Source organism: Onychostruthus taczanowskii, unplaced genomic scaffold (assembly GCF_017590055.1).
Source record: "Onychostruthus taczanowskii isolate IOZ18803 unplaced genomic scaffold, ASM1759005v1 scaffold18, whole genome shotgun sequence".
NCBI classification, from domain to species: domain Eukaryota; kingdom Metazoa; phylum Chordata; class Aves; order Passeriformes; family Passeridae; genus Onychostruthus; species Onychostruthus taczanowskii.
In genome coordinates this window covers 1,766,103-1,785,639 of record NW_024499017.1, presented here as the reverse complement: position 1 = coordinate 1,785,639, position 19,537 = coordinate 1,766,103, and the positions used below count along the sequence as shown (strand labels likewise).

General features: G+C 40.1%; 1 protein-coding gene and 1 long non-coding RNA gene across 6 annotated transcripts; one reads left to right on the top strand and one right to left on the bottom strand.

The window, feature by feature from the left end:
- Positions 1–610: 610 nt before the first annotated feature.
- Positions 611–6,716, bottom strand: CNEP1R1 (CTD nuclear envelope phosphatase 1 regulatory subunit 1). Of its 3 annotated transcripts, none has more exons than XR_005952365.1 (7): positions 6,592–6,716; positions 4,357–4,428; positions 2,940–3,013; positions 2,501–2,610; positions 2,312–2,366; positions 1,954–2,054; positions 611–740 (listed from the first exon to the last, which is right to left on the bottom strand). XR_005952365.1 is itself a non-coding variant. In XM_041400453.1 (6 exons), the coding sequence occupies exons 1-6, from the start codon at positions 6,614–6,616 to the stop codon at positions 2,013–2,015; spliced, it is 378 nt and encodes a 125-aa protein (XP_041256387.1). In that variant the 5' UTR covers positions 6,617–6,716; the 3' UTR covers positions 772–2,012. The 3 variants fall into 3 exon arrangements, 1 of the variants encoding a protein (XP_041256387.1); XR_005952364.1 differs by lacking the exon at positions 611–740 and adding an exon at positions 772–1,528; XM_041400453.1 differs by lacking the exon at positions 611–740 and having other exon boundaries at positions 772–2,054.
- Positions 6,717–6,791: 75 nt separating this feature from the next.
- On the top strand, positions 6,792–19,080 carry LOC121333978. 3 transcript variants are annotated; one of them, XR_005952392.1, is made up of 4 exons: positions 6,792–6,919; positions 9,602–9,732; positions 18,051–18,185; positions 18,841–19,080. It is a non-coding gene; the product is annotated as an uncharacterized LOC121333978 (long non-coding RNA). The 3 variants fall into 3 exon arrangements; XR_005952390.1 differs by having other exon boundaries at positions 6,807–6,945; XR_005952391.1 differs by lacking the exon at positions 6,792–6,919 and adding an exon at positions 7,188–7,298.
- The last annotated feature ends 457 nt before the right edge of the window (positions 19,081–19,537 follow it).

Genomic DNA, 19,537 nt, shown 5'->3' with positions numbered 1-19,537 from the left:
GAATTAGGTTGGGTGAAGCGAGCAGAGGGGATTTAATTTCTTAAAGGAAAACGGATTTTTGCTTCTGATTCTAAATTCACACTCTCAGAAGGAGATGTACATCAGTTTTCACCTGCAATACTTAAGCCACAACTATGGCCTACAAGTGGCCAAACCCAGTCTTTTTCAGCATTTTCTATCCCTCGTTCCTTACTTATGGCTCTTGAACACTTGGCTCTGACCACCCGCAGAAGTCTCCGGCCGGGGAGACCAAACGCAAGCCCCGCAAGAGCTGCCTGGCAGCCCCCGCAGTGCCTGCCGAGGGCACGGAGCTCGCCCGCCCCACAGCGCGCAGGGCAGCGCGGGCGGTGCCGGTGCCGCCCCGCCGGCCGCGCGGCCGTGACGCCGCGGGAGCGACGGCCGGGAGGGGAGGGGAGCGGACCGCTCCGCACAGCCCGCCCTGCCGCAGCCCCGCCGCCGCCGGACAGCCGCGCCCGACCCCGCCGCCCCGAGCCCGGCGGCGAGCGGGGACACCGCGCTACTGCGCTCGAACAAGAAAATGATCAACAGAAACAATTTCCCTAAGGGCACTTACAGAGGCGGGATTGACCTGGAGGATGGAAACCTGGAAGGGGTTTCCTCTCTGGTGTCAGTATCTTAGATTATAAGACCCACATCAAATACAGGAAATGTTGGTCCGGTATGAAAGTTACAGAGTGCAGCTATAAATTTTCTGAAGTTCTTCTGTGTTCAGTGGAGATCTGTATTTGCACAGTACAAAAGAAGATAACACCTGTTTATACAAAGATTTTATTTTATACACATTTACCTACAAAATATACAGCAGTTAAAAATAATGGATGGGCAGAAGACTTACTGGAAAAAAAATCCAGAAGACAATTCTTAAGTTTCAACTGACATAGTTACATCAATAGGCTGCCTTTAAAAGCCAGTCTACCCTGTAGTAGGGGTTACTGAAGTTGCAAGAGCTTTGCAGTTAGAGTCAATTTAAAGAGTTCAAAACATTTAAAAAGGCACCTTGAACAACTTAAACTCTTAAAACTTGACAGTTTTAGCTATTCAAAAGTTACACTTTATGCATATATCATCCACATCTTGTTGTTAACACTCTGAATAACAAATTGTGTTATTTTATTGTGGCACTCTTTAGATTTTCTTCACCAAATCTGATGTTATACATTTGCCATACCGGTTTCATATTCTGACTATCAGAGCATAAAAATCCACTCAGAATGGTCAGGTGGATTTAGATAAAATACAACCTTACAATTGGGAAGATACAAGCATATTTAAGACAATAAAAAAAATTAAAATCTTAAAATAAGTGTTTTGAACCAGATCAAAGAAGGAACTACGTATGACCACAAGGAAAGTGGCTGGTGCACTATATACACAACTTGACAAATGTAATCCTTGATATATTTGCGAAGTTCTTTAACAGTAAGACCAGTTTTCTCCGGCACAAACAGTCAGTCTTCCTGCGAGCCTTTAAACCAGTTCCAAAAGAGTGACCAGGAGACAAGGACGGCTGTAATGAGGAAGTGTGCTAATAAAACATCAGGAGAATGGCAAACGTTCCTTTCAATACTCTTCATGAGAACAAGAAAATCCATACACCAGATATTACTTTTTTCCTGAACATTGGCATCGATCTGCTATTTACAATAGCTTAGAAAGACACGTAACACAAATGAGGTTTCATTTTCAAGTTCAACTTCATTGCCGATTAACATACTTCACCTGTATGTTCTGTTCTAGCTGAAGTAAAAAAGTGACACTAATACTGAAAAAGAGGTAATCAGAAGTAGCAAAAGCACTGATAATGTGATAACAAAAAATTTGGATAAATATTCAAGAAAGTAATATTGCACACTTTCACTGTCAACTGTGTTAAGACTTTTACTCCCAGGCAGTGACAACCAGTCCCATTTGATTTTTTTGCTGTCATACTACCTTTAAAAAGGTCATTTTTGGTTTCCATGGCAGTGGAAAAACATGAAGGAAGACAGCCCTTATTGAACATGAGGCCTAGGTTTCAAAATTAATTTTCCAGTCTGCAAGACAGAAAACAAAATAAATAAAGTTTAAACCCTGAAAGTTGAATCCAACGATTATGAGTCACGTTTAATGTCACCAGGAGAGTTTAAAACAACACACAAGATGATACTAAGTATTCCGCATTCCAGTTTTACAGACACAGAATTTGCTGAGGTATATACAAGTGCTGTTCAGAAAAGCAGACCATGTGTCTTTTTGAATTATTTCCTTTTTTTAACAAAGAAGGTTTAGGCAATGAAGCACTAACACTTACATCATCACAGGACATATTATATTCTGCCAAAACCGTTCGGCATCGGGCTGCTATACTGAGTGGATTGTGTCAAGGAAAGCAACTAACCTTGTACACACAGTAAGCCAAAACTAAAAAAGCATTATTAGCACAGGCTTCAACAACTGCAATAACTACACTTTTAACGTGACAAACACTATCAAAGGATACATTGATGGTGCCACCACTCTTTTATGTATTCCAGCGAAGAACAAGCCTATTAGGGTAATACAGCTAATTGTGAAAAATGGGTGATTCCAAAGTGACGTGAAAAATGATACCTAGGAAAGAAATCAGGTTAGTTCAACTGCAGACTTTCTAAAGCACACAGAAAGTCACTGCCTAGATCCCTTAACTAAAAATAAAATACTGCTCCCAGCCATTTCCGAGTACTTGTGAACAATTCTTTAGATAAGCATTCAGGGTAGTGTTTTGGCAGGCATTGTCCCAGGACACATTCCACAACAACTCCAGACAGCTTGACAGCTTTAATAAAAATCACCTCCCAGTTTCACGTGAGAATGTGTTTAGCCTTTCAGTTTTCAATATACCATCTGACTGCAGCACCAAGCCATGGAACACAGCACATGTGGCATTAGCCTGACCTTACCTTTTGTGTCTCTGGGTCTATTAACCAGTTCCAAGCCCCAGTTGCTGTGCAGACTGATACCACTATCAAAATCACTGATGAAGAAAAAAAATGAGAGTCATAAACTGTATACCTCACTCATATTTAAATGCATCTATTTTTCAGTAGCAACTCTTAAACACTTATTTCTTTTCTCAATCCTGAGGGAGGAAAAGCTCCTAATTGGAAAGCAGAAATGAAAATATGCAAAGACATTTCTCATATGTGAAACCCTAAGGATTCCGTACAAAGTTCCTGGACAGAACAAGTACATCTGAAAATCTAAATTCTGTCAAGTAAAGACGTCCTGGTCCTTTGAAAGAGCCAAAGTTATCTCTTCAAAAGTAAGTTGAAAAAGATCAATTAAAAGCAGAGCTTCTTCTCTACATCACATAAATACTTTCTTTTCAGGATAACAGGAAGAAAACTTAACACTGATCACACACCTCATTATAATTAAAATAGAAAGTCCCTATTTATGTGAATTATGAAACAAGCAATCTGGGGAAAAACATGAGCCACTGAATACAATATTAGTTATGCAGACCTCATTTAAATATGCTTAAAAGTTTCCAGTATTTTTTTAATTATAACTGACAGAAAACAGCAATTTTGGAAGCCAAATGCATTCCTATAGTAGGTGTGCACAAACTCAGCAGAACTACACATAAATATCTGACTGCTCTGAGACAAGGGGGTTTGAGGGAGTGCTAATAGTGTTTGGTTTTGCTTTCTAAGTAGTCATTCCTTCAGTTCCTTCATTCAAAATTGACCTCTCAGGAGAAAACATAGTATTTTATGTGTTCTAAAAAAAAGTCTGTGTTCTTTGAGTAGGAAAACTTCAGCAGAGTCTCAAAAACAAAACAAAAAGTTGTGTATTTCCATCACAGACCACTGATCCCAAAGCTGGCAGCACATCTGTGGAATTTTTTGCCTCCCCCCTCCTTCAAACCTTCCTGTCATAACAAAGTTGCCTTTATGGCAAACTGGTGTAACCTTTTCACCTTCAATTTTACAGGAACTGTCTCACCTAACCATATTTAGTTTAAGTAACTACAGCAACAGTCTGGGAAGTCTGAGTCTTGAAGAAAAAACCTTCAGTAACATAATAAAAACCAAATAAAACAGAAACAAACACAACTTATTGTTTCAGATATTTCCAGAATAATTCAGCCTTGAGTCAATTCAATCTTAACCTCATTTTCCTAACTCTGGCTAAAATATTAGTTTATTATCCTGTATGAACTTGCTGCAGAGTGTTTGAATGTATGCCACAAATTTTAAAGCAAGTATAAATAAAAATTTTTCTTTGGGCAAACTTAAATAAAGGATAAACACTGGTAAATCTAACAAGCTTGAAAGACAGACTTCTATTTATTCCTTGGAACACCAAACTTACTTCTCCAACGTCCTGTAGCTGGTTGCAAACATGCAATGTATTCAGTAAGTCTTCTTTCAAAAGCTTTGAGATCTGGGAAAGATGTATATCAAGCACAATTAGATCTTCATCTATTTAGTCATATTTTAAAGTAAAATATAAAAAGAATTCCCCTGTGCACACCCAGCTCTCAAACAGGCAGAGCAAACCAATGCAATGATCCTTTATATGCAGTCATAGTAGCTTTACTCAGCTTCAGGTAAGAAGTACAGTGGTGGAGTTAATCTAAAAGCAAAAAACATTCCCACTTACAAAAAGAAAAATCAATACAGTTGAGAAATCACACTATTTCAGACATCTTTAGAAACAGTGACTTAGGTTTATAGTAGCTTAAATTGCCTCTCAAAACAAAACAAAAAAAAAAGTATCACATTTTGAAGTGTTAAGTATATCAGGAAACCATTATGTTCTACTATCAACATAATGGCAATTTAAAAAAAAAGTTGGTCACTTGCCACTGTTCAAGGGGTTATTGCAGCAGTGTGGCTTTGATGACTTTGTTTTGTAGAAACTTGGAGTGTCGTGATATATACATACATACATATGCAAAAAACCCACAGCAAACACTGCTCCAATGATCTTATTCCAATCATTATTTCTTAAAAATACATCTTTCTTCTTATTGCCATTGTTCTCCCATGGTCTTTCCACTGAAATTGCTGTTAAATCCATTTCAAGTTGATACTCTTAATTGCCTCCAAGGAGCTGTTTCACTTTAAGTCCAGGCTAGATTTACACTTCCTTTCAACAAGGTCAATATTTGATAACATTCAAGTTAAAGCCAGAATTCTACCTGAAGTAAAGCTTTAATTAGGATCAACTTAACTTTCAGCTAAAGTCTCTGTCAGCATCAATGTGGAACTTCAACTTCCAACTATTGCTATAGTAGTAATCTCAATAAAGCAATTAAAGAATAAGCTTGGAAGAAATAAATCTATTATGATCACTATGAAAGCAGTTTTCTATACTGTCAATTTATTCCTAAGTGGTTTGCAGGTGAATTTATGGGGGAAGATTATAGTACCTTGACTTAAGCCACAGAACAGCTAACCAGTCTTAATTACTGCCAAGAACACAGAAGTTAATGGCCTGTCCTCCACATCCCTTCTGGGGAAGTGAAACCACCGCCGGCAATCACGACTAATTAACTGTTCCCCGATTAGCACAAACCCCTCCAACTAGCCACTGAAGTGAGAGGGGGAACACAAGGCACCACGCGAAAACCTGCAATTTGAGAAACAGCACCCTGAAGGCATATAAATAGGTTATTGACAAGTTCTCAAGAAAACACTCACATAATGCAGACATCACTGAAACAAAATATGAAAAAAACTTTTCCAGAAAAAAGGAAACTGAGGTTTTAACTTATTTTCAACTATGCACGTTCTAAGAACCTACTCTGAGTTGATCCTTTTGGCAGCTGTGACTAGCAGGGCACACTTCTGGGAACCCTCAGATTGCACAAGCATAGCAACAAAGCCCTGACAACGCCGGACTATCGGTTTCTGTCGACACTGCTACTTCTGGTGCCAGCGACAAAACACTTGCTAACTCCGAAACACTGGTCCATTTTAAAGATCTCTGCCAGCCTTTGGACACCGAAAACTCCTTTCAGGCTTTTGACATTCTGTAAGCTGTAACTTCAAAGAACTTGTAACCCAAACCACCTAGTGTCCCCAGACAAGAAGGAGCTACTTGAGGTCGCGTTCTTCAAATGCAAAAGGAGCCCTGGCTCAGTGTAACGCCTAGTGGGGCTCAAGAGCTGTAAGAAACGCGTCTCCCGCAAAAAGCCGTGAGCGGGCAAGGAGCCCCCAGAGCACAAGGGGATTTTCCTCAGCTAAGCAGCCGAGCAGCGGCACCGAGAAGGCACCGCGGGCACTCCCTCCTCCCAGGGCAGGCAGCAGCCCTCAGCACAGGCCCTCCCGCGGGCGCTGCTCTCCGGGCCGCCCGGGGAGCAGCACAGCCCGCCCCGAGCGCGGGACGCCGAGGAGGCCCCGGAACCCCGCCCCAGCTCGCCTGTCTGGGCCGAGGAGGAGCGCCGGGAGCGCGGTGCAGAGGGAGCCGAGGCCTCCCGCGGCCGCTTCGTCCCGCTCCGCAGGGACGGGGCAGCGCGCTCGGGCAGCCCGGGCGCAGAGCCGGCAGCTCCCGGCGCGCCGAAGAAGCAGCTCCGGGCTCGCTCCGGGCGGCCGCACTCACCCTCAGCCTGGTCCAGGGAGTTCATGGCGGGCGGGCGGGCGGAGCGGCGCGCACCGGGCGGAGCACCGAGCACGGGCCGTTCCCCGCGGCCCCGCGCACCGCCCCGCCGGCCCGGCCCCGCAACAACGCCCCGCGCTACTCGCCCGCCGCGCCGCCCGCAGCAAGCGCGCCTCGCATTGGCTACCGGCAGCGAAGGGGCGCGGCTCGGCCCGCTTTGGGGTGTTGTCGGGCAGCTGTGCTGGACTTTATCTATTAAACAGCAGCATCGCGGTTTTTTCCTTTTTTGCGCCTCCTAAAATCCTCACAGCACTTGAGACAGCTGTTCCATGTACGTGCCTCGGCAGAAAATAGAAGGTAGAAAAGAAGATACAATATTCTTCCTTCAAGACAGCGCAGGGTCAACCTCTACACTTGTTCATTCGGGGGCTTTTCTACATCCCCCCGCTCGCAGGCACCAGCCAGCGCTCCGGCACGGCCAGGCTGCTCACCCAGCCGCTTGTGAGAGCCACTGCCGTGCGCAGATTTAAAAGCTGCTTTTGAAAACAGGTCCAGCAAGGCTGACCTGGGATCTCCTCAGGAGGGCCAGGCAAGGCTGCTGCAAGCTACAGGCACGAGCAGTAGGCTGAATAGCCTACACAGGCAATTGAATTCATCAGGGTTTCTGTGCAGGAGGACGGCACTGGGGCACGAAGACCATCTGTCTCTGGGTATGGGCCTGTATCTGTGTTAGAAGGGGTGTGAGGTGCTTCCACACATCACCCCTTACCCCATCCCTTGGGCTTACTGCTGCAGGAGCGGTGTGGCACCAGAGGGACGGAGTTTGTAACAGGGACAGCAGCAGTGGCGGTGGCCCTGCTGTGCGCCAGCCCAGGCCCGGCTGTGCTCCAGCCGTAGCAATCGCAGCAGCGATCCTGGGTGGCGACAGCCGAAATAATGGTCAGCCAGAAGCAGCGCTGAAAGGTTGCGTTTCTTTGCCGGCTGTAAGTGTCCCGTGGGACATGCAGGGATCAGCCATCGTGATCCCACAGCCCTGCCTGCTGCTGGCCCAGCTGGGCTACAGAGGTAACTGAACTGGTCTGTTCGCTAAATGAAAGCTTTCTGAGTGACTCGATTAGTGAGTTCTCCAGGGACCCGGGCTCTCTGCACTGCCATCTGTTTTCAGCTAACTGGTACTGGAGCCTGGATTGTATTTTGTAGTCCAGTAAGAATTTTGTGTTGCTTAAAGCAGAGACGCTGCAGTGCTCTCGGGGTTGGGATGTGGTCTAATTGTTCTCCTTCTGTTTTTTAAAAGGAACCTAGAAAGTCATGAAAATATGATTGATAGTAATTTTGCTCTCAGTGGTTTAAGTGTAATTACAAAAAAATTGTGTATTCTAGAAATTCATACATTACTTTTGCTTTGGTGATGTCTCACTGAATGTAAATTATAGCCTATTATTTTCTTAAGAGTGATTGAGTCCAGCCTATTATAGTTTTGCCTACTTAGTTTATACCAATTTTCCCAGTGTAACAACTAGAAGAAACACGGTACTGGTGGTGGTTGGAATTATATCTTCCATGTGGAAAGGCAGAGCACCTCAGTGGTGTTTTTTCTGGCTGTTGACAAAGACTATAGCAGATATTAGCACTGGAGTTCCACTGAATCAAAGACTGGAGTATGGGAAGGAGATGTTTTCTTCCTTTGTACAACTGTACTCTTGCAGTTTGTAGAACCTTAAATTAATCAGACCCCAGGAAACTGGATACTGCTCTGGAAAAGTGAATTCTCTGCATAGCCCTTGGAGATTTCCAGCATCCTGAAAGGATCAGGAAGTTGTTATTTGCATTAAGCTATTTATATTTATGTGAGCTTGCTGATGTGCAGATCTCCTCTGGTCTTTTACATTGCTCCAGCTATTAGGTTTATATTGAACATATACAGATATCATAAAGCTGTTTTTTATTCAAACTTCAATGATTTGTGATACTTAGAGGCTGAACCTAATCAGGAAAAAAATTCCAAGGTCTATAACCCTTGAGATACCTAAGTGAATTATAATTCCTTTATTGTTTCTAATGTAAAACTTCTTGGACTGTTAAAAATATTTGGGTTTTTTTTCCCCCCCAAATAGCTTTTACTGTCTACTGTACAACTCTGTTGACTAGCCAAGATAAATGAGGCAAGGCAATGTAACTGTCATCACACTACAGCTGTGACTTAAATAAAATGTTTCTTAGGGTTAGTGCATCTGTTAGTCACCCTTGATATCTTTTTTTGCCAACATGCGTGAAGCCTGAAAATTACCAGCCTAAGCAAAAGGGCTGGGTGTACTCTTGGATTGCTTCACAAGGCAGAGGTGGTTGGAAGAACCATGCTTTTTCAGTTTAGAGTGCTGTCTCAAATATCTCTTCTTGAGGTGCAAGGAATGCTTCTTTCTGAGTGTAGCATCTTTGGTATCTATTTCTGATTCTCACAGCTGTACTTGGAGCATAATGTGAGAGCATCTGTTGGCAGCATCTGCTATCAGAGATAATCAGGATGGGTCACTTGTTTCTTACTTTGCTTTTCCAGCCGTCTGCATTTCCTAGTCTACATATCCTTTCTCACATTCATTTTCCTCTGAACAATCCCTCCCTCTTGAGGCAAAGTGTTGCTTCAGAGATACCATGGTAATGTTTGAGACTGTTACGTATTCAGTCTTTTTGCATTTACTAAACCTGTATTTTTATAAATCTGTTTACTGAAGTAAGTTTGAAGAGTATAATCCTAACTTGCATTTAGTGATACAATGATAGTGTTTATATGCTTTATATTCCTTTTTTGAGTAGATTTTGGAAGCTTAAAGCTTAAATCTTACCGAGAGACTGTCCTTTTTTTCTTCATCTCATTTTCCCTGTGGAGTCTTTTACTTATCTACAGTACTGCTGGGGTTTTTCTGTAAGAGGATCCATACTCTGGACTTGGTTTAGACAACAAAAAAAAAAAAATCTGATCAGAAAGCTCCGTAACTTTATTTTTTTTTTTTTTTAGCAGGCCAATAGAAAATATTTTAAAGTTTATCCTGGAAGATGAGCTTCATCAAATAGATGCATAATCTGTAGAAAAGAGAATGCCTTTTGCTAGACATCTGAACGAAATCCAGAGGATCATCTCTACACAATGTAAGTATAGTGCAGAAATATGGATTGTGTGTGGCTTGATGTAATAGAAGATTCATTTTCACTTCTTAGAAATGTAGTATGAAACTTGTTCTGCCACATTGAACATGATAAGTTATGTCTTGAGATTATATAAATGGTTTGAACTGTAAAGCTAATTTGTGTTCCTCTGCTCTTTTTCTGCACCTGGAATGAGATTTTTTATCATTTTAGGTACTTACAGCAGGTGTGGTAAAACTTCACCATCATGTTCCATCTAACACTTCAGAAGACCGGCTTCTTTTATTCAGGATAACTTAATCTCTTGTTTAGATTATTGTTCTTCTTTACACAGCTGTAACACTAGAGGCACATCAGTTTCTGAGCAAGAAATCGAATCCAGCAATCCAATAAGAATCTGCATTTCTGCTGCTTCAATAATTTGCTATTTGTGAATCAGGCCATGTTAGTTCTTATGGAATGTGGCTGAACTTCTAGTGCTGAACTGGCTCTGCATTTACTTACTGTGCTGAATTGGCTTTTACTCAGAAATTAGGCCCAGCCACCCCAAGCCCCTCTGATAACTGAGGATCAGCTGGAATGCAAGGGAATTTATTTTCTCCCAGATTTGCTTACACTTAGCACAAGAAACTCCCTCATCAACTTCTTGTTCACTTTTTAGTCATTTTTTAAAAATAGGATATGGATTCTTACTCAGTCTTGAACCATATTTATTCAGCTTTTCCATTTTCTAGTCCTTCCCATTTAATTCCCCAGTAGAGTTTTCTCAGCCCCTTAATCCCCATATTCTGCTACACATTGTATTTGGTTTTCTAAAAGCTGTATTCGCCTGATTTTGCCTTGTTTTCAAGGCTGCTTTAGTCCTTCAAATGTCACTCCTAGTATGATAATAGAGTGACAACTTCTTTTACTGACTCTCAGGTTGAAAGCTAAGTGTTTAGAACAAGGACATTTTTCTTTGAAATCTTAGATTTGTGCCAAAAACATTAGACCACAACAATACAGGCTCATAGGAAAACCAAACTGTTTGTTACTAACGATGCGGAGAAGCCAAGACTGGAAGCTGGATTTGTTTCATTTCTTTTGGAGGTAGTGGTGTGGAATCTGTGCTGTGGGCAGGCAAACCTTGAGAGGTGATGGGGCCACCGTTCCTGTGTGCCTGGTCATTCCCCATGGGTATGTCCCCATCTCCCTTCCTGGCTGGCAGCTGCCACCTCTGGGTGGGGTAGCCCTGAGGTGTTCCCACCAGCTGTGATGGGTGCAGAGCACAGTGGGACAGGTTGTGGTGCTGAAACAGCTGCATTCCTGTGGCAGCTTCTGAGAGCTGGCATCTAATCACTTGTTTGAGCTGCTCTGCTCACAGCCTGCTTTGTGCCAGACACAGGAGTAGGAGGTTTGTTGGCTTTTGAAACGATGAGCCATGTACACTGCTGGCTTGCCAGGATATGCTGTATTTCTTACTGTATTTCTTGTTTCCTGCCATCATTTTGGGCATTTGTTTGTTCAGCTTGAGATCCTATTCACAGCAACTGCTGTGAAGGTTGTTTGCATTCAGTTGTCTGCTTGTCCTGTAGGGTTAAAGTTGATACTACTTTTGCATAACAAGGATTCCTTAACAGCCTAATAAGTGCTTCTTATGAAAAACAAACAAAATAGCCACAAGAACACAAATTTGATTATAGCTTTTTACTCACACAGCTCCACCCTATACCTGCTTCCAGAAGGGCATATCCATGGCAATCTCTCTGTTAAGTAAACTTCCCTTGCTTTTCTCTCTGTAGTATTGCAGCTATACCAGAGAAATGGGAGATAATTTCTCTTGGGGTTTTTGGTTAATCATCTTCTGAGGAAAAACACTGTTTCTGTATAAATACAGAATTTAAATGGATTCTTTATATTTAATTATTTGTACTCAGGTTATCAGTACCTTTATAAAACAAAATCCATTGTTAATGCCCTTATAACTGGCAATCCTGAACCTGCTTTCCTGTTGCTTCAATAAACTGTACTATTTATGAACCTGTAATCATGGAGGTTCTTACTGAATTCAATGAGACCTATAGTGCTTAATTGATTCTAATCAGAAATCAAACCTGGTCACACCCAGCCCCTCTGATCTCTGAAGACCAGTTGGAATGCAAAGGGGGTGTTTATTCTGCTAAATTTCTATTCCCTTAATGCAGAAGTCACTTCTAGTGCTGATGCTTAATGAAGGCACTTGCTGCAGTATACTTTTCAGTACCTCTTTACTTAAGGGGAAAATGGATGTAGCAAAAGCTTTAGAAGCATCTTGAGTAAGCAGAAAGTTTGGATTAAAATGTCCCACTGTGACTGCAAATTTTTGCTGTGACTGTTGTGATGTCCATGTATTTTAGGTTTTATTTAAGCACTGTCAGGAGGAGCTGACTGAGCTGCTCTTAGTGTGTTATACTGCATTCAGTAAAATTTAGGCAAACCCAAAGAAGGAAATCTGACCTTTTCACATCTCCCTAGAGTTTGTTAATGAAGAGTGGTGAAGGAAAAATAGTATATCACGTCTAGTTGATATGGTGCTCTTTACAAAACAAATGTAGTGTGAAAATCTATTAAGTATGCTTATTTTATTTGTTTAACACTTTGGATTAGTCTAGCTTTTAAAAGTCTTTTCTGGTAACATATACCTAAACTCATATTCTTATCTTTCCTAGTAGAAATCTTTACAAAATGCACCATACCTTTAAAGCAAGGTGAGAGAATCTTCAGCAAATAATCATATTTAATAGTATCTAATAATAATAGTAACTTAGCCAAGCAGTGATGTAGATTCATTATGCAAATACTGCCTGAATAGGACTGTATAAATATGCTTGTACTTTTGGCCTTTGGTACGCTGTGTGTAGATTTTGCAGATCCCAAAAAAATTAGAAGGTGGCTTCTGGTGGAGATAGGCAAGCAAGCTCATTTCTGATGACTCCTACATTGGTGTACATCTATTGTGGGTATTTTTTCAACATGGCTTTAAAAGTATTTATGAAAGATGTTTTGTAGCACAGGTGAAAGATGTTCCTGGTTAGTCTGTAGTGTCTGGCTGTAGTCTAGTGGCTTTTCCTAGTTGCACTGCCTTCCCTTGGAGTGAGATTTGAGTCAAAATGGAAAACAATTCAGGAGAGAATGCTACAAAAGTAATGTTCTGTGGATTGGAATAGATGAATGGGCTGCTCTCAGGAGAATAATTCTGAGAAGTTTGCAGCCCAGTTTAACCAACCATGTTTCTCAGCATTTTTTACATGTCTAAGAAATATACTCAGGGGAAATGAAAAGTGGGGGGAGGTGAGGGGAACCCCTTGCTTTAAGGAACCATTTTTATAATTTTTAGCAGCATTATTAAGCAGTAAAGTAGTGAAACTTGATGACATTCTAGTACAGTTTTACAGTCTATGCTGCTCCTTAATTGATTTTCCAGTTGGCTGCAGATGACTACACCAGGGGTGGTTGTAGAGGGAAGCTATACACACAGTTTTACCAACAGATGCAGAAAGAATCAGACACCTCCTGATTGTCATTGATGCCACCAGCAAGGAGGAAAAGTAGGTTTCTATTAATGGGTTTGGCTAATTCTGTTGCAGAGAGGGTAATTACATAGGTAGGTGTAACCCAGTTCAGAAATATGACCCTGCAAATATGTAGATAATGTTTGAAGATCATGCCTATTTAATGTTTCTGGATCACCTTAAAACTTCTAGTTAGTTTTTAAATTTCTTATGCACCTAGGCAATATCTTTTGCAATATTTAATTCCCTTCCTCCTCACTGACTTCCAAATTTGACATATATCCTTCTGATGGTGATATGACTGGAACTACACCAGAGATTCTCTCTTCCAGTTCATGGAATGTTGCACGTGTGTAGTAGTACATAATCTCTTCAAATGAGAGTTAGGAAATCTCTGCTACTATCATAGTTTAGTGATATATTGAATTGTTTAGGCACAGGAATCCAGATAGAGCTACAACTCCTTCAGCTGGGTTGGTTAATGCGTCTGAAATGCAAAGATCATGTGGGATAATTGGAGCAGGTTGTAAGTGGACTTATAATTTTTTTAAACAATTAAATAGCAAAGCTGAGAAATTAACTTGTTTTCAGTTGTTTTAAACTAAATATGTTGCTTTATTATGTAGATAAGACACTTTTAGAGGTACTTAAAAAAGTAGGTGTATTCCAATATAAAAAGTTAGTTCTTCCTTGACTGTCTACTGTTCCACTGGTAATTTCAGGATCAGTGTTAACAAACATTTTTGTTGGCGAAGCAAATGGAATTTTTGACTTTCATCTCTTTACATTGCTAAGAAATGCAGTCTTCCAAGTTAAATGACTAAAATCAAGTTATCAGTAAAATTCTTAAAGGTTAAGGATTCTTAAAGGATTCAGCATCAATCCTCAGAACATATGTATTGCTAGTCTTAATTTTTGAGCTACCTTCAGTATTTTTGCAAAAAACCAGACTACTAACAAAATTACGGTAATGTCAGTGTAATAGTTTATAATAGACAATATTCTTTTCAGCTGAATATTTCTCAGTATGCTAGGATGATGAGATAGAATCGGATTATAAATATAAATGTTAATAGTTTTTCACTCTATCACTAAAATGTGATCAAGCAGGAATCATTAACTAAAAATTTTCCTCTGATGTATATTACAACTTCCTACTGTAACAAGTACTTTCTTTTCTGCATAGCTTAAAATAGAGCTCACAGATACCTCCCATTTTTGTAGAAGGTGTTTCTGATCAAAGAACACATTGTTCTGTGGGTTTCTCACAGCTCAGCATTGGACTTGGTACTTGTGACTTCTGGTACATACAAGATGGCAACAGCCCAGCAATGGGAAACAGTGACACAGCCTTTTAGTTTTATGTAACCAACTTCTCTTTTCTTCAGGGGATTATTCTAGGATTATAGACAATCACTTACAGAAGCCTGAACATGAGGTGAAAATAACATACCTCACGTAAATCAGATCTCACACCTGCACTCCAAGAAGTTAAATGACTGTTTTGTATTCTTGAATAGCTCAACATAGCATTTTCCTCTTGCCCTGTAATCAGACTTCATTATTCTATCTAGAGAAAGTTTAAGTTGTTTGAGAGATGTCACTTAAAGTATTCTCCATTCAGAACTGCAGTTTAAATTTCTTTAAACGCATTTAAATTTTAAACACAGATTCATTGCACTTCTGGGTAACAGAATTTGACCCAGTTAAAATGAGACAGCTTTGAAATAGTTCACTGAATTAATTTCTAATAATACATAATACATGTAGTGATTCAATGTCTGTCCTGGATTACTGCTTACGTGGCATAAAATGCACTTAACAAACTCAAATATAATAATTAAATGATAGAAGTTACATAGTAATTGCCTAGTTATAGTTTCAGTTTCTTGTGTTGATTCTATGTAACTAAATAAAAAGTGCATTTTAAGATTTATCTCTATTTGTTTCAGAACTTTTTATTGTTCATTTACACATTTCACATATTTTCATGTATCAGGAACACAGTAACAAAAATGCAATTTCTCTTGGAGCAAAAGTAACTGCCCCGTTCTTCAGTTAAAAATATTCTGAAATGAAGAAAAAATCTGTACAAATCCTATTATTTTGGGTGTAGATGTTTGTGAAAGACTTTGTGTAGAATTGGGAATCTTTATCTTGTTCATGATCTAAAGTTAAAACTGACCAATAATGATTTGACAGGGGGAAGGAGAACTTACAGCTTTTCATTTATTTTTCAAATTGAGTTCATATACAGGTTCTAAATCAAAACTAACCTCTGCAGCTACAGGAGGGCTGGGTCAATACTGGGCTTTAAACATCTCACTCTGATATATTGCACAGACTCAGCAGCTGTATTTTTCATCTGTCTGGAGAAGTGCAAAGTCGATGCAAACACCAGTTTGATAAAGCCATCTCTCTGTTCTCTGTAGCACATCATAACGTGTCTGTGCAGGGTGCACTGGCTCTCATAGTTAAGGCTCTTGGGAACAGACCTGCTGAGTGTACCAGGGTTTCACACTAGACAGCTGATTGGCAGGTGACTGCCTAGCATGGGAGCTGTGAGATGTGCAGTGTGCCTCTGGACATGAGACTTATTTCTGTTACAAGCAGGAAAATACCTGGATTGGTTGGAGTTGAACCCAGTAAGTGACTCTTCAACTACGAGATAATTGAAGGTATTAATTTTTTTCCCTCTGAAATACAACTTGGAGCAACTTTTAAATCTGATTTAAGCTTGCTTATATATAAGAAATAATCTGTAAATAAATGACAGGCACTAGAGATCAAAAGTTTGTGTATAAAATGTTGGTGTGTCTGTTAATGGGCATGTGCACCCTGCAGTATGTGCAGATATTTTTCACAAAATTAGACATGTTCTAAAGACATATACACGTGTCCCTGATGGGGAATTGCTCTCTCACAGGTTACAGTTGCAAAGTATTTGATCATCTACTAATGCTGTTGAGGATTTAAATTGTAATAACACTGTATGCAGAAATGCATTTAAGTTAGTGATATCCATCAAAATAAAATGCAACTCTTGGTTTAACAGGATTCAGTAATATAAACTTATTTTAATTAAAAGTTTAAAATTGAGAAGAATACCTCAAAAAAAATCCCCACCCAACACATATGTAAGTTATAGACTTGGAATATTGGTGTCATTTTGTCTGTAGAACTACTCTACAGAGAATTCTTCTATGCCCTTGTGATAAGAGGATAGTGAGATTCTTGCAGGCAGCTACTTGTGCTCCTAGTTTCTTTTGAAGGCTTGCTCACCACTTCTGTTTATTTAGACCCAAACTTATTGAACAAACTCATCCTTCACCTGAAGACACAATCTCATGAGGATGTAAGGCCATGGACAGGCACTGCCATCCACACCTTGAACACACCTTCACCCCCTCTGCTGCCAAGCAGTATTGCTGTCTTAGGCTAGTCATCCTTTCCTAAGGTTAAACCTTGACTTGGGTGAAAGGCTGTCACGGGCTCTTCTTCCAGCACTCTTTCAGCACTTTACAGCTTCGTATTTCAAAGTAATTCGTTCTTTTTCCATGACTGACTTGATCCCTTGCCACGGTACATTTATTCATAGAAGTAGAACAAAACCTAGGTACTACATGAACTGCAATCAAGTAGATGGGTGAGATGTGGAAAAATCTGAACTTGCAAATATTTGGCAGTGATCAAATAATAGTTGAAAGAGTGGAACTCAGCCATGCTATTTTCAGAGCAAATTTTATGTGAAAGAATTGGAGAGTAGGGGAGTATACTATTCTTTATCTAAAAATGAATTCATTCTAATGTTATAAAAGCATAAGAACATAAAACTCATCTTTCATGTCCTTAGTCTGAAATCAGATTCAGCTATGTCCTTGCATCTGTTTGAAGTTGGTATGGGTTGAGGTGAACACCTGGCTATTTTAGAATGCTTTTTTTCCTCCCCTGTTGTGAACTTTTCCCATTCCACAAAGCTTTCTTTTTTAGTTACCAAGTTGGTTGCAATTCTTTTGAGTTACTGAAGCTCATGGGGAAACCAGAAGGGCAGCAGAAACGGTGAGGGCGGTTCAAATTTTAAACATGAATATTCTTGGATGCATAGGATTATAGTGTTTTGTTGTAAATTAAATACTGCTTTAATGATTGAAAATTATGGGAAAGTCAGCAAAAAAATATTGTGACATCTGCTTAATTGGATTATTTTATTTTATTAAACACTGGTGTAAAAAGAAACTACATGCACACTCTTGACAGCTATTGATGTACCGAGTCTGATTCCTTGGATGAATACTAGGCACAAACTCTATCAAAACTAGTGACCTACATTATGGATTAAATCCTTGCTTAGAACCAGCCTCAGATGACATCTGTTTGTCATGAAATAAAATCTGACTTTAACTGTTCATACCAATTGCACTTCATTTGTCAGTTTTAACTTGTTTTAACTTGTGTGCAGGTTAACATTAATATCAGAGAGTTTGACTTTGTAGTGTGCTCGTGCTATGATTAGTAGCACTGCAGGTCAGTGTGCTGTGTTGTTAATACCTATGGGACTGGTAGCTCAGTGCCTGTACATCTTTTAAAGTAGGGCACTGAATGAGAGAGGCCAAGGCGTTTGTAGCTGTTGGGCTGCAGTGCTCATTGCTGTATCTGCTTTCAGTTACCTGTTTTCAGGCCTGGTGGTTTTAGACCTTCACAGTTAAAGGAGTGTCCTGTACAAACAAAGGTGGATTTTACTGTTTGTTTTAAAGCAGTTGACAACAAAACACAAAAACTATTTCCAAACAGGACTCTCAGATGCACAGGAAAATCCTCCACCTCTTCTTTTAGCACCTGTTAAAAGATTTGGACTTCTGGGATGTTCTTGACATCAACCTGCAAAATGGCCACAGCTTGGAGGGACACCTGCCCTTTAGCCACCAGGTGAGTGACAAAGCCCTGTAGCTGTTTGGTTTAATAACTGTAAATAATTTCTGGCTAGAACCTGATGCTAACAACTACACATCTATTCTAGCTGGAGAACTTAAATCATTTAAATAATGATTTAAAGAACTTCTCATTTAAATAATGAAAACAGCAGTCATTTTTCTTCAAGCCCATGTCAGCCTGAAAAGTACTGTTTCCATATTGCCCTCCACTCCCTCCACTCCCTCCACTCCCTCCACTCCCTCCACTCCCTCCACTCCCTCCACTCCCTCCACTCCTTACTCAAAAATCCACCACCATGTGTTTATGCTACAAGGACTAAATAACCAGTTTTTCATGCCAAGTGTTTAATTAACTAATAAAACATTGTGAGTTTTTGTGGTCCCTCCTACTTCTGTCATTCCTATCCAGCCATGGGCATATATGCCTGATTCTTTCCCTTTCAGGGTGGGACACCACAAGGACATGGAACATACAAAAGTGTATATCAAATCATTAGGTTTGATAATACAATAAAATGAAATATTAAGGTGGCAATTAACCTTTCACTGATGAAAGAGGGGATTGATTTTTAGATGTAAGCAGATGTGGGGAGGATGAGCAAATGCAGAAACTACAACTGCCTTACAATATTTGTTATATTTTGTCACAGCCATTCCTGTTAAACCAGTGCAGCAGCAACGGGGAGCTTTAGCTAAGAAGACACTGACAGCATTGAGAATAGTGGAAGTCCTGTAACCAACATCACACCCTCTGTCACCTGCAAGAAATGAAAAATTTAAGAAGGCTTTTCCTTTAAAACAAATGCTCATGAATGTCACTGCTGCACCTTTGTGATTTTAAATTCAAGTTGTAAACAGTCACAGAATAAAGTTGTGTATTTTACACAGTTGCCCCCAGTTTCAGCTTGTGTTTGAATTTCATCAGACTATTCAGATTACAATGGGCAGGTCTCATCAGACCTGGCTTTCTCTGCATGTTGGGTAGGATGGATGGAATTTCTATTAATTCATGGAAAATCCCTCAGTCGTTTCTGCATTTTACCTTAGAGGGGTGAAGGTGAAGACACTAACCAAGAACTGTTGGTGTGAGTTGCTGGTCTGTTAACTGACAGTTTGAAACAGTTTTATATCAGCCTCTTAAATGCTTAATTTGCTAGTGATTGGATATTTTTAATTTTCAACTGTTGTAACTTCTATTATAAGTTGAAATTATAACAGTGGGAAAATTAAAGAAAAAAATTGAAATAACTATAATTAGAAAAGTAGTGACGTAAAATAATGTGAAGAACTGCAGTCAAATATCAGATTTAAACATTTTTTACATCCATTCCATGAAAATACCAAGCA